At 41.3% G+C, this 13,562-nt stretch overlaps 2 protein-coding genes across 4 annotated transcripts in view; one reads left to right on the forward strand and one right to left on the reverse strand.

Annotated features, from left to right (window-relative positions):
- Positions 1 to 12,445, forward strand: part of lnx1 (ligand of numb-protein X 1) — a 46,289-nt gene extending 33,844 nt beyond the window's left edge. For all 3 annotated transcript variants that reach the window (XM_047374571.1, XM_047374570.1, XM_047374572.1), the window contains 8 exons: positions 11 to 166; positions 4,073 to 4,281; positions 4,365 to 4,769; positions 5,509 to 5,643; positions 8,168 to 8,345; positions 10,294 to 10,540; positions 11,179 to 11,337; positions 11,438 to 12,445. In XM_047374571.1, the coding sequence (XP_047230527.1) occupies positions 11 to 166; positions 4,073 to 4,281; positions 4,365 to 4,769; positions 5,509 to 5,643; positions 8,168 to 8,345; positions 10,294 to 10,540; positions 11,179 to 11,337; positions 11,438 to 11,573 (1,625 nt within the window). In that variant the 3' untranslated portion in view covers positions 11,574 to 12,445. The remainder of the gene's footprint in view (positions 1 to 10; positions 167 to 4,072; positions 4,282 to 4,364; positions 4,770 to 5,508; positions 5,644 to 8,167; positions 8,346 to 10,293; positions 10,541 to 11,178; positions 11,338 to 11,437) is intronic.
- The window catches only part of fip1l1a (FIP1 like 1a (S. cerevisiae)), a 34,751-nt gene continuing 33,114 nt past the window's right edge, over positions 11,926 to 13,562 (reverse strand). Inside the window, exons 11-12 of the mRNA XM_047374575.1 lie at positions 12,837 to 12,962; positions 11,926 to 12,754 (exon numbers count right to left, since the gene is read on the reverse strand). Of these exons, the coding sequence (XP_047230531.1) occupies positions 12,631 to 12,754; positions 12,837 to 12,962 (250 nt within the window). The 3' untranslated portion in view covers positions 11,926 to 12,630. The remainder of the gene's footprint in view (positions 12,755 to 12,836; positions 12,963 to 13,562) is intronic.

Below are 13,562 nucleotides of genomic sequence, written 5' to 3' on the forward strand. Positions count from 1 at the left end.
TTCTTTGCAGTCAGAAATTTTGATCGTTCTTCAGTGAGGAGCCGCTCCTTCAGGAGGTTAAACCGAGCATTCAGCGTTCTACGGAGGACCAAGAGTGGCACTGCAGTCAGCAATGAGGCATCTGAGGAGCGTGACAATGCCAGGAATTCCAGCGTGCCACCAGAAGGTACGGAGCAGAACCTTTTACATAGATCTGTGTGATTCTTAAAGGTCTCTGGAGAAAGTTCCAGGGAGAACTGCAAGCGCATATATTTCCAAATGTTTATATTTGCCATGTTCCTTCAGCTTTGCGAGGAAGGTGACATGGTTTTGGGCCCGGGCTGCAACAGCAGAAGCATATGTTTCTTTAATAATTTACCCACACATTGCATAAGGCCACTGGTGCATCACTACAGAGAGATCAGAAGAGAGTGGCAGCCTCTGGCGTTTTGCATTGTGATGGTATATCAGAAGTCCCTGGAGATGAGGCAGATGACAGGCCTCTCCACCTTCTGTTGTTATTTTCCTTCTTCTGCCTCTTCTGCATCTGCATCCTCAGTGACCCTGTATCCCATTATCCACACCTCTTCACCCTTAGACTTGAATCTTCTATGTAAAGGTAGTACCCAGGGCTGGCATTGCTTATGACATGCACATCTATAACATATCACACAGAAAAGAAAACAATACACAATGTAATATCCACCGCAAGAGCATTTTCATGCCAAAGTGGAAGAAATACAGTCAACCATAATACAGCATTATGTTAGAGATGCAGCAGGGAGAGACGTAGAGTAGGAATATGGCATTACATACAAATGAAGAATGACAAACGACTTGGGACTAGATGATTCTCAATGGCCATCACTGAGGAGGCTGAGAGTACAGATTAAATATTCATTGAACTCTCCTGGAAAGAGACGAATAGACACAAGAGTGAAGTAGAGGAAGATCCATTCTACAAAAGTGGTTAAAGACGGACACAGATTTTGTTAAAAGGAAAATAAAACTAAGATATAAATTATTGTATTATAATGTCCCTGTGCATAAAAACTTGAAAAAGAGGCATATGAATGATGGGATAGATTAGAAAAGACTCAAATGGTGTGCACTGGTCAGAAAGAGGGGTTTACATAAGAGCTACAGGTCTTAGTGCTCTGTACCCCTGAAGCAAACGGCTGTGATAAAGACAAAATATTGACTCTGGAAAGGAGAGATTGCAGCGCTGAGAAGAATGAAACAACGAGGCTACTACACTAGAGACAAGAGATACTCCACTGAGGAATAAGAGAAGAGAGAGAGAGAGAGGGGGAGAGGGATACATTTTTTGTAACCAAAGTAAAGGAAATAAGATGAGAAACATGTCTTTTCTGTTAGTGACTGGGCAAAGCCCCTGGCCAAAATACCTGTCGCAAAGGATCCAGTTTAGGATGTGGAACTTACTACCGTGTGTGAGGCAAAAAAAAGATATACAAAAGAAAGAAAGATCACAACAGTGAGGAGACAAGTGCATTTGACACATAAAGGTTGACTTCTCAACAATGTTGGTTAGAGAACATCATTATCCTTTTACTGTTACAGCAGAATCTTAGTGCCAACATTGCTCTGATGGCCAGTGCAATCTTACATATATATACAGTACAGACCAAAGGTTTGGACACACCTTCTCATTCAAAGAGATGTCTTTATTTTCATGACTATGAATAATGTAGCTTCACACTGAAGGCATCAAAACTATGAATTAACACATGTGGAATTATATACTGAACAAAAAAGTGTGAAACAACTGAAAATATGTCTTATATTCTAGGTTCTTCAAAGTAGCCACCTTTTGCTTTGATTACTGCTCCACACACTCTTGGCATTCTGTTGATGAGCTTCAAGAGGTAGTCACCTGAAATGGTTTTCACTTCACAGGTGTGCCCTGTCAGGTTTAATAAGTGGGATTTCAAGCCTTATAAATGGGGTTGGGACCATCAGTTGTGTTGTGCAGGAGGTGGATACAGTACACGGCTGATAGTCCTACTGAATAGACTATTAGAATTTGTATTATGGCAAGAAAAAAGCAGCTAAGTAAAGAAAAACGAGTGGCCATAATTACTTTAAGAAATGAAGGTCAGTCAGTCCGAACAATTGGGAAAACTTTGAAAGTGTCCCCAAGTGCAGTCGCAAAAACCATCAAGCGCTACAAAGAAACTGGCTCACATGAGGACCGACCCAGGAAAGGAAGACCAAGAGTCACTTCTGCTGCGGACGATAAGTTCTTCCGAGTCACCAGCCTCAGAAATCGCAGGTTAACAGCAGCTCAGATTAGAGAACAGGTCAATGCCACACAGAGTTCTAGCAGCAGACACATCTCTAGAACAACTGTTAAGAGGAGACTGTGTGAATCAGGCCTTCATGATAAAATAGCTGCTAGGAAACCACTGCTGAGGACAGGCAACGAGCAGAAGAGACTTGTTTGGGCTAAAGAACACAAGGAATGGACATTAGACCAGTGGAAATCTGTGCTTTGGTCTGATGAGTCCAAGTTTAGATCTTTGGTTCCAACCACCGCGTCTTTGTGCGGCGCAGAAGAGGTGAACCGATGGACTCTACATGCCTGGTTCGCACCGCAGAAGAGGTGAACCAATGGACTCTACATGCCTGGTTCCCACCGTGAAGCATGGAGGTGGAGGTGTGATGGTGTGGGGGTGCTTTGCTGGTGACACTGTTGGGGATTTATTCAAAATTGAAGGCATACTGAACCAGCATGGCTACCACAGCATCTTGCAGCAGCATGCTATTCCATCCGGTTTGCGTTTAGTTGGACCATCATTTATTTTTCAACAGGACAATGACCCCAAACACACCTCCAGGCTGTGTAAGGGCTATTTGACCAAGAAGGAGAGTGATGGGGTGCTGCGCCAGATGACCTGGCCTCCATAGTCACCGGACCTGAACCCAATCGAGATGTTTTGGGGTGAGCTGGACCGCAGAGTGAAGGCAAAAGGACCAACAAGTGCTAAGCATCTCTGGGAACTCCTTCAAGACGGTTGGAAAACCATTTCAGGTGACGACCTCTTGAAGCTCATCAACAGAATGCCAAGAGTGTGTGGAGCAGTAATCAAAGCAAAAGGTGGCTACTTTGAAGAACCTAGAATATAAGACATATTTTCAGTTGTTTCACACTTTTTTGTTCAGTATATAATTCCACATGTTTTAATTCATAGTTTTGATGCCTTCAGTGTGAAGCTACAATATTCAGTCATGAAAATAAAGAAAACTCTTTGAATGAGAAGGTATGTCCACACCTTTGGTCCATCCATCCATACATCCATACACACACACACACACACACACACACACACACACACCCGATTGTCAAGTGTCAAACAAGCCAAGATTGTCCCTCAGGCTCTAGATGTGCAAAGGTAGTAGAATCATACAGAAAATGTGCATCTGCAAGGTACAAAGCTGAATGTAAATGCATGCCACCATGTATCCCTTTCCTTCCAGTTAACAATAAGTCACTGATTTCTGTTGGTCTATAAAATAATCTTGATAAAACACATTGAAGTTTGTGGTTGTACCATGACAAAATGTGACAAAGCTCAATGGGACTGACACTTTTGAGAGTACTGGATTGGGCCATATATGTGGCAAACATTTTGAAAAAACATTTTGGAACCACAAACTGGCTAGTTATGTAAGCTGTATTGTAAAATTGTAAAGCTTTTGCTATTTTAAAGCTTTTTAAAACTCGTCTCCACCCAAGTCATTATCCGCTGGATATTTAAAATGAAGGGTTTTCCCAAGCATAGTTCCTACAGATGGACTGAATGTCACTAATGATACAAACAATCCACAAAGGAGATTTTCCCCTCAGTTTGTTTTAGTAGCCTGAGTGAGTAGAGACAGCTGGCTCCATGGATAAACCTCTCCTCCATGGTCCATCACTCTTTCTCCCATGATGCATTCATCAATCCTTTCACAGTCCTTTCTGTTTCCACCATTGCTTCTCTGTTTACTCTGGCTGTTTTACCAAATGAGCTGTTTATCAGTAGTAGAAATAAAGTGAGACTTTTGACTCTCTCCATATTCTCTCCATCAGTGCTGGCTCTTCCTCAGCTGCATCACCTGATCCCTGATGGTGAACTCACCAGTATTAAGATCACACGACAGGATCCCTCAGACCCACTGGCCATCAGCATTGTCGGCGGCAACGAGACGCCTCTGGTGCGCATCCTCATCCAGGATATCTACAGAGAGGGTGTCATTGCTGGGGATGGTCGCTTACTGCCGGGGGACATGATTCTGAAGGTATAAAAAGAGAGTCATGAAACACTGAGAATCAAATCAAGTTGTGGGTCGACCATACAGTTACACTTCTTTGTCATTTCCAGGTCAATGGCATTGACATAAGCAACGTGCCTCATTACTTTGCGGTGACAACCCTGAGACAGCCGAGCCAACTCCTGCGGCTAACTGTGCTCAGAGAGCAGCGCCACCGCTACCGTTCGCACTCGCATGGCCACACTCATGGCGCTGGAGTCCAGCATCTTGGCCTATCCCACCATCCAATGAGAGACGACAGCATTCATGTGGTCCTGAATAAGAGCATTCCAGATGAACAGCTAGGGATCAAGCTGGTCCGGCGAGCAGAGGAGCATGGGGTCTATATCTTTCACCTGCTGGAGGGTGGTCTTGCTGCACGTGATGGACAGCTTTGTATAGGCGACCGTGTGCTGGCCATCAACGGGCACGATCTTCGTTATGGGGCACCGGAGCACGCTGCTTTGCTCATCCAGGTCAGTCAGCAGCGGCTGCAGAACAGACAAATAAAGCATTAGCATTATTTGTAAAGTTCACAATTGTTAAATGTTGTTACAGACCACAACCAACTGTGCTCTGTTCATGCTCTGCCTCCCTGAGGTATTAAAGATAATTGTGGTGATTCAAGCTAATTGTGTTGAGCTGTGCTGTTGTGTCCGCACTCGCTGCAGTTAAAGCTGCTTAATCATGGCAGCTCCCCGATGGACTGGAGGCCGTGTGGCCGCCTCTGGTTCCCGGTTGATGCCAGCCAGCGATGGCGTGTGTTTGGTTAATAGTGGTTAATTACTGCTTGTTTACAGCTGACTGTGCAGGGTCTCTGAGCTCAGAGTTCCTGTCTGAGCAGTCTGACTGGCTCTTCTGGGTCTCTATGGAGCCAAGATGGCTTCTCAGAGCAGCCACTTTCTGTCAGAGATTAAGAACTGGCAAGGAAGAAATTGAATTAGTCCAATTAGGGCAATAATGGGTTGGACCAGCTAATTCAGGACTCAACGCTGTGAGCAGAGAGACAGCTGGAGTCATCCAGTCTGTGTGGCTCTGAGGCAAGTAGTAGTAGTACACAGCATTAGAATTGTGAATCAGATGGGGGAGATTTTTCTGTTATGGTATATTTTCAAAAATTAAGACAGAAATATAGTATATGTTTCTACTTACTGGAATTTACACATTTATTTACACATGATGCCACAAGCTTCTGTTGTTTGTTGCTCACTTTAGGCGAGCGAGCAGTGTGTGCACTTCATCGTATCTCGTCAGATCTGCCTGCCCACCCCAGACATCCTACAAGAAGGGCCGTGGGGCATGGACGGTCCCCCACCATACTCCCCTGTGGATATGGAGCAAACACTGCTGGTGAGAAGCGAACGCACACATACTGTATACTCGGGAGACATGATCACTACTAAATACACAGAGAAAAGCTTTGTTCCTTTGATAAATTCCCTTTCAGGTGTAAATGATCCATGGAGCAATTATTCTCCAATCAAAATTGAGCATGTCATTCAATGAGTGCAGCAGGAGAGGCTTCTATCCTTGCCGATTTGCAGTATTCATACTAGCCATATTTTTTTTACAACATTCTTCCAACAATCTAAAGATTCCTATCTGTTCTCTTCTCCTGCTCTAACATAAACAAAGGTGATACCAGTGTGGCCTCATAGTCTTCCATCTCTAGTATTATTGTTGTGACTGTCTGTTTAGCTGCTTTGGTGAATTCCCGATTTGTTTTTTAAATTGACAGTATTTTTTTTTTATTGACAGTATCAAACCAGAAATTACAACGTGTTTAACCGCTGTAGATGATTCCTTGGCATATGATTTTCATTTATTCTTTAAGGGCATTTCCTTTAACTATATCATTTTTTCGTTTTACCAAGATATTTGAGTTTTAAATGAAAAATATCTAAATTTCAGTTAGACTACTAAAGAGCACAAAAAAGTGATTAAACTGAGGGACCAGAGTATCTGTAAAACATGTAAAACACGCTAACAGAACCCTGACTGCCTCTCTACAGATCAACATAAGAAACAATGCAGCATGCCATTATTATCAAGTCAATACCATTTTCATACAGCACCATAGGTTTTCTCAGAATATTTCAAAAAGTTTCTTCAGGTAAGCAAATAGTTGATTTATTTATTACAAGAGATCTTGCAGTGACGCGGGTCTGCAGTTTTAATGAAGGCCGTTTCCTGCCACTCACAGAAATAACTCTCTTAATAGCAGCAATAGCTCTTTCCCACAAAGAGACACAGTTAAACACAGAGTCCAAAATATATCTTCAATGGAAGAAGAAAATGCAAAGAGGACAGAAAGTTAATGGCAGCAATAGATTAGTCAGTGGAGAGAAGGAGCAAAATCTTTGTTTTGTTTTTTTTGCATGAACACAGAGACAGAGAAGATATGATTTGTGGGGAAAATTGGGGACATATGATTCAACCATCATCTTGCTCACACAGTGTTAAGATTGTTTAAAGAATGGCAAGTAATCAAACTAGCTGATACTTGCAAACTAGCCATGATGAATTAATTGATTATTTTAATAATGAATTGATTTATCGGTTGTATAGACACGATGTATCATGACAGAATAAACCACTGCCTCTTGTGTTCTGCCTGTTTACCCTGTCTTTAAAAATTTGTTTACTGCAGTGTATATGTAAAATATAGTTTTCATATAATAAAGGGGTAATGGTACATTGTTACCCTTAGCGAGGGCTATGCCCCTGTGTACCCCCTGAAATGAGTTCCTGTGGCACAATTGTAAATTTATCAATATGGCCAGCAGCTTATTACCTCAGCCTATGATAGAGACAAGAGACTTAAATATAGCTAGATTGACTCTGTTAGGATGTGGCAAAACCTTTAGGGCTCACTAGACACCATTAATGTTCATTAAAAAGCCACTGCTCAGGAGAGCAGAACACATGACTCACACATAGCATAGTGCGTGGGAAGCCTCTGATTATGGACACTTTCGGCACAGCTTGAGTCAGTGCTATGTCCTCAGGTCAATAACGTGACTGGAAGTGATCTGCTGTAAGCGCAGCTGAAATGTGTGAGTGAAGCACATTAGCATAGCAGCACAAGCTCCAGCCCATCAACCTCAATGTGTCCATGTGTTAGTCATTACTACACAGATCTCCCTCTTCTGACTCAGATGTACTCTCATAATAAACTCTAATCCCACACACTGCCTCATGCACAACAGTAAATAGCAGATCATAATGCATATGAATTAATCAGTTAGTCTGTACTGCACATGAATGAGGAGGCAACTGAATTGGCTGACATGCTACACTACTTATCTTCATATATTATTCCATAGCAGTTATGCTAATGAGGTCATTCATCAATTACCTATCGACTATGAGTGTGTTATTGGAGTGGCACTACTGGGTTGACTTTTCAACATTATCACAAGTCTTGCAGAAAACAGCCATTATTATTATGCAAATGTGCTCCTCCAAATTTTAATTAGAACATGCAGTTTGAAGAAGGAGCCCGTAGTGTTAGCTCCTTGTGTGCTTTGCTTCTTTGTTTCTATAACAATAAAAGGAATATATGTTAAAAGAAAGACACACTTAAGACATCACAATGACAGGATGGTGGGTTCCTACACAGTCTGGAACATTTTGATACAGTAGAGAATTCATCCATCTATCCATCCATCCATCCATCCATCCATAATATTGTATTGTACTGCAATTTCTACTTCATAAACAAGCTAAATAGAAAATATAAACCTGAAAATTTGGGTCTGGATTCTGGGAAAGTATGAGATTTTAACCTGAAAAAATTTATAAGAATCCTCAACCTGAGAGAGAACACTCTGCTTCAGATATTCTCTTTTTTGCCTATTGATCATTTGTAAAGGACTCCTGTCAGAAGCCTGCATGCTACGAGAAGATAGTCACACTTACCAAGGAGCCGTATGACTCCCTGGGCATGACGGTGGCTGGCGGCATGTCCAGTCGAGGATGGGACCTTCCCATCTACGTCACAAATGTGGACCCTGATGGAGTGGTGGGACAGGAGGGATCCATTCACAAAGGTAGTAAGAGTATCTGCTAATTTAAGTTTGAAGCTTCAGGATATTACTGGCATTTCATTATATGGAATTACCCTTGATTGCTCTTTATTTGTGGTGCTTTGTTAGAATTGTGCACATCAGTGAAATATTATTCCAGGCAGTCTGTCACGGATGCGCCTTTCTGTAGTGAAGAGCAGACAAACTAATCTATAGCACTTCATACTCGTGTTTCATCATAACAATCACCCAACAGAAAACTCTGGTGCTGATGTAGTTTAATGCTCTGCAGATGTGTTTTCCTCAAAATGAAAAATCAGGGTTGAAAATGTATTACGACGTAGAGCAGATTTAGCAAAATGGGTTTTTACAAAACTGTTCATATCCCTTCATTTTTTTGCAGTTTGTCAAGTTACAACTGCAAACTAGACACTGACAAATTAGTGCATACTCATAAGTAGAAATAAAATTAAGAAAAATATTTTTGTAAATGAAAATCTAAAAAATGTGTCATTAATCCCTTTTAATTAGATACCTCTAATTGAAATATAAGGCAGCCAATTAAATTAGGTCACCTAATTAGTAAATAGAGCCTGCTTTTGTGGAATTTACTCTCAGAACAAATGTGTGAACAAAAAGCATCATGAAAACCAAGCGACAAACCAGAGAGGTCAGGGATGGTGTTTTAAAGATGTTTAAAGCAAGGTTAAGTAAAAAGAAATATGTTCTAATGTTTAAACATCTCATGGAGCACTATTCATACAACAATCTGAAAATGGAAAGAGTATGGCACACCTGCAATCTACATAGACATGGCCCACCACTTAAACAGACAGGCTGGGAAAACACAGCATTAATCAGAGAAGCAGACAAGAGGCCCACCTTGGAGGAGGCATTGTGTGAAAGAAAATTAAAACTGCATCACCCTGAACACACTGTCCCCATGGTTAAACATGGTGGTGGCACCATCATGCTATGGGAGGCCTTTCCAAAAAGCATATCCATGTGTTAGATATGGCCCAGTAAACATCCAGGCCTAAATCCTCTCTGTAGATGTGCAAAGCTGGTGGAGACATATCCAAGAGACTTGCAGCTGTAACTGTAGCAAAAGGTACAGTTGCATACAATGCATGCAACACTTCCAGAGGTTCTCATTAGTTAAAGTTTTTTTAAACCATGTATCCTTTTTTTCCACCTCACAATTTCCCACTACGTTTTGTGCTCTACTAGATAAAATTCATCAAAATACAGACATTTGTGGTTGAAATGTGACAAAATGTGAAAAACTTCAAGCGTTTTGAATCTTCTGCTAGGTACTGTATTTTGTTATTTGGAATTGGTCATTGCTGAAACAGCAAAGCGGGCAGATGTTCACTAATAACCAGGAGTAAATGTGGTGGCCTTATTTTGTAGATGAAGGCAAGTGAGTGGCAGAGTTTTATAACAAGTGCAGATTCCAGCAATCCAACCTATTACAGTCCTTACCTCCAGCACCTTATCCCCAGCCTGAAGCTTCGTTTATTAGAGAACCAAGAGAAATACTGTGATGAGGCATAACAGTAACATGAAGGCCTAATAAAATAAGCAATAGATCTGTTGCTTTGCATACGGTTCATGGTGCACATTACCGTATTCATATGGGACACAGCAGTAGCAGCGGTCTCTGTGTGCTTATGAAAGATGTTTGTGCATTGCGCTCATTTGCATTTTCTCACAGGGCAATTGTGTCCTTTGTGTTGCCTACTAGCAAGCTGGACTGCCCTGTCCATCTTTGCATCACTTTCATCATTAGCAGGCTTTTTAAAGCCCAGCTGGCCTTTGGTTTCAGTCTCTCTGTGATCAAGCTGCAAGTACGCTGAATATTAAACAGGGAAAAGATCAGTCCAGGTGCTGTGATATCTTTCAAAAAAGGTTTTATCAGGGCAGTAACCCTGTGTGGAGGATCTGCGGTCAACCTCTTTCCCACCCACAGGTGACATTTTGCTCAATGTGAACGGCATGGATTTGACGGGGGTGACACGAGGCGAGGCTGTGGCCAACTTGAAAAACACCTCCTCTCCCGTCGTTCTCAAGGTCCTTGAGATGCGTCCCCCGGAAGACAGCCAGCAGGAGTGCACATTGCCACCTTGTCTGACTCCGTCTCCCACAGACAGCACAAAGAGCCCTCTACCTAATGACGATTACTCTCCACTGTGGGTTTCATGGCTGCAGCTACCCAGGTGAGCACCCTGCTGAGGTCTCTGTCTTCGCTATAAATATTTTTTCTGACGTGAGGATGGTTCACACAGCTCAAACAGGTCCTTTTGACCTCTGCCAGCTGGTGTATGCCGACGTTTTGACAGAGGCAGTGGGAAAGAAACACTCATTATACTTTTAAAGCAGTTTTTAATATTCAATACTAATAAATCATTAAAATCTTCAAGAACCAACAGGGTTTTTTTAAATAATACATACAAGGTTTCAATGTTGTCATGGTAACAGCCTTGCACTGACACTAACAAACAACCACTTTCCTTGCTTATGTAAAATTAAAAAGGGATTCAGCTGTATTTTTTCCTGAAATACTAACTTCATTAGAACTTGGGAGCAAGTAATAAATGGTGCTACTTTGTGTTGGTGTATCACATAAAATCCAAATAAAATGCATAAAAATGTCTTCTAATTTAGAAAAACTGTGGAAACATTTTGGGGGCATGACTAGTTTTTCAGCATGCTGCAGTTTTCATTGAGCTGTAAGCTACTGAAGTGAGAGGGTTGTCTTTATTAGTCTTTCTGCTGCATACATATTCAGGAAGGATATACAGTTTGTAATTTAAAGGTGCATTAGTGTGCTTAATCTCCTTCTTGGCTCATGCAGACATCTCTACTGCTGCAAAGACATTGTCCTGCGGCGGAACACATCGGGCAGTCTGGGCTTCAGCATCGTGGGAGGTCAGGAGGAGGTCAACTGCAATCAATCCTTTTTTATTCGCTCCATCGTGGAGGGGACACCAGCCTACAATGATGGCAGGATAAGGTATTTTAAATACTGCTGCCAATTAACAAAATGCTTCAGAACACCTTCATTATGACAAACCCATTAAAATATTTTGTATGTTTTCTCTTTCGTTGTGAAGATGTGGGGACATCTTACTTGAAGTAAACGGGACGAGCACATGGGGGATGACACACTCAGCACTGGTTCGCCTTCTGAAGGAGCTACGGGGCAGAATCACCCTGACCATCGTGTCTTGGCCGGGCAGTCTGCTGTAACGGTACTCCAAGCCATCCAGCACCGCCACTGGCACTGACCAGGGAATGTGGAAGGCAGAGCTTTAGACTAGCTGACCACCCTAAGCTTGCTGTGTGGGAGAAGCTCAGGACTGTGCTGTGGCTGTGTGGATGCCTCACTGCAGATGGGTTGTCAAGACTTTGCCATGACTTTGCAGGGGTACAGATAAGAGTCTGGATTGATACCAGAAGGCTGACTTGCCCCTAAGGAAATTCTGGACTGGAAAGATCCAGGCTGGGTGTTGGATGCTTATCTGTTTAGAGGACATTGTCTGCGTCTTGAACAGCATCCAGTGAGTGGGGTGGGAGGATTGAAAGAAGACACAACTTGTTGCCAATTTCAGTAGATATATATTAGGATACGCATTAAGATGGACTCACATTTCTTTACGTAAATGTTGGGTGTCTAAAAAAAGTACCGAACCAAACACTTGTAATAGGTTTCTTTTGTTTGTCGTATGGCCTTTAAACGTAGGCTTTATTCTGTTTGTACTGACGGTGGTTGTCATCTTCATCCGTTGAGCTGAAGACACGTTGCCAAGTAGTTGTCTGTGAGGTTCTTTCTGTTGTCTCAGAAGCTATGGCTAAGTTATCAAGACCATTGGCAAAAAAGTTATGAAAAAATACACAATCAATGTCTCCATAACATGTTAACAAATAACATTTAAATAAGAGATTTTGTGGAGGCCTTACTAATTTTCTTACTTTTAAGAAAAAAACTGACTAGGTTTCTGTGTATCAGTGGATGGCCTTAGGTCTGTTTACTGTGGTACTGTCTGTCACGCTTCAGCCTGTGTAGTATATCTGATGGTACATTTGGTAAATGCTCAATAAAGTCATTAAAAACAAAAAGAGTTCAGTGTGAGGAACTCTTTTTACATTTTACATGGATTCACACAGCTACAACCAAAAAAACCAAATATCATAAAATGCCAAAGTATATAATGAGAACAAATTAATTTTCACATGCAACCTAACCTGAGATCTTTAGGGATAATGCTTTTTAAATAGGTTTGGTTGTCTGGTGGCTATTGAAATTTTAATGTCCTTTCTTAGTTGGCAAAGTTGCTTTCCAAGCCCTCCGAACATCTTTGCCCTTTGTGTCATGGTGTCTTTTCTTTCTGTCCTTCCCGTCATCCTTCCCACTGATGTTGCTACGTCTGCTGATAATAAAATGAAAGAATAATCAATGATAGATCATTTTTTAAATGTTTGTCATCATTTGGGAATGTGTAGCTTCTAAACCTTTGTGATGTTTTTCGTGATCTCTCCTTTTCATCTTTCTGCTTCTTTTTACTACTGACTCTTTCAATTCTGCGACGTTTAAAGAGACGCTCCGAAGGGTCCCTGCGCTTCATGTGCTTCTTCACACTGAAACAAATAATACAATACAATAAATATAATATAAATGGCGCTGTGAAAACGCATTCACCGCTTACAGATTGCTTCCATTTTTGCTTTGGTCACACTTCAGTGGCTTATTATAATCTAACAAATGTTATCAGGCAAAGTTAATCAGAGTTAGTACACAAAATGGCTTTCAAATGATGATTTCAAATACTAAAGTAAAAAAAAACTATACAAACCGGTGTTTCCATATGCAAAAAATGTATTGCCATTAAAACCTTAGCACCAAGCATTGGAGGAGGAGTTTTGACCCACTCCTTTTGGACACTAGCTGTCCATGTTGACACTTTTTCTAAAACGCCATTAGTTTAATGCTGATGTATTTACATTGTAAAAGTTAAAGTTTTGTCATGTCAGTCCACAGAAAATGTCCATAAAAGCCTTTGGGATTACTGAGCCTTTTTCTTTTAGGGCAGCGAAATTCAGATTGCTAAAGTACTAGACTAACATTGGCAAGTTTACTCTGTTTTGATGTGATGTGTTGATAATTTGAATCACAACACATTTAAATGTGATTCAAATTACAATTAATTGTATCTGACAAGACTTCAAGAGAAAAAAGTT

The sequence above is a fragment of the Girardinichthys multiradiatus genome, chromosome 9 (assembly GCF_021462225.1).
Source record: "Girardinichthys multiradiatus isolate DD_20200921_A chromosome 9, DD_fGirMul_XY1, whole genome shotgun sequence".
In the NCBI taxonomy this organism is placed as follows: Eukaryota; Metazoa; Chordata; class Actinopteri; order Cyprinodontiformes; family Goodeidae; genus Girardinichthys; species Girardinichthys multiradiatus.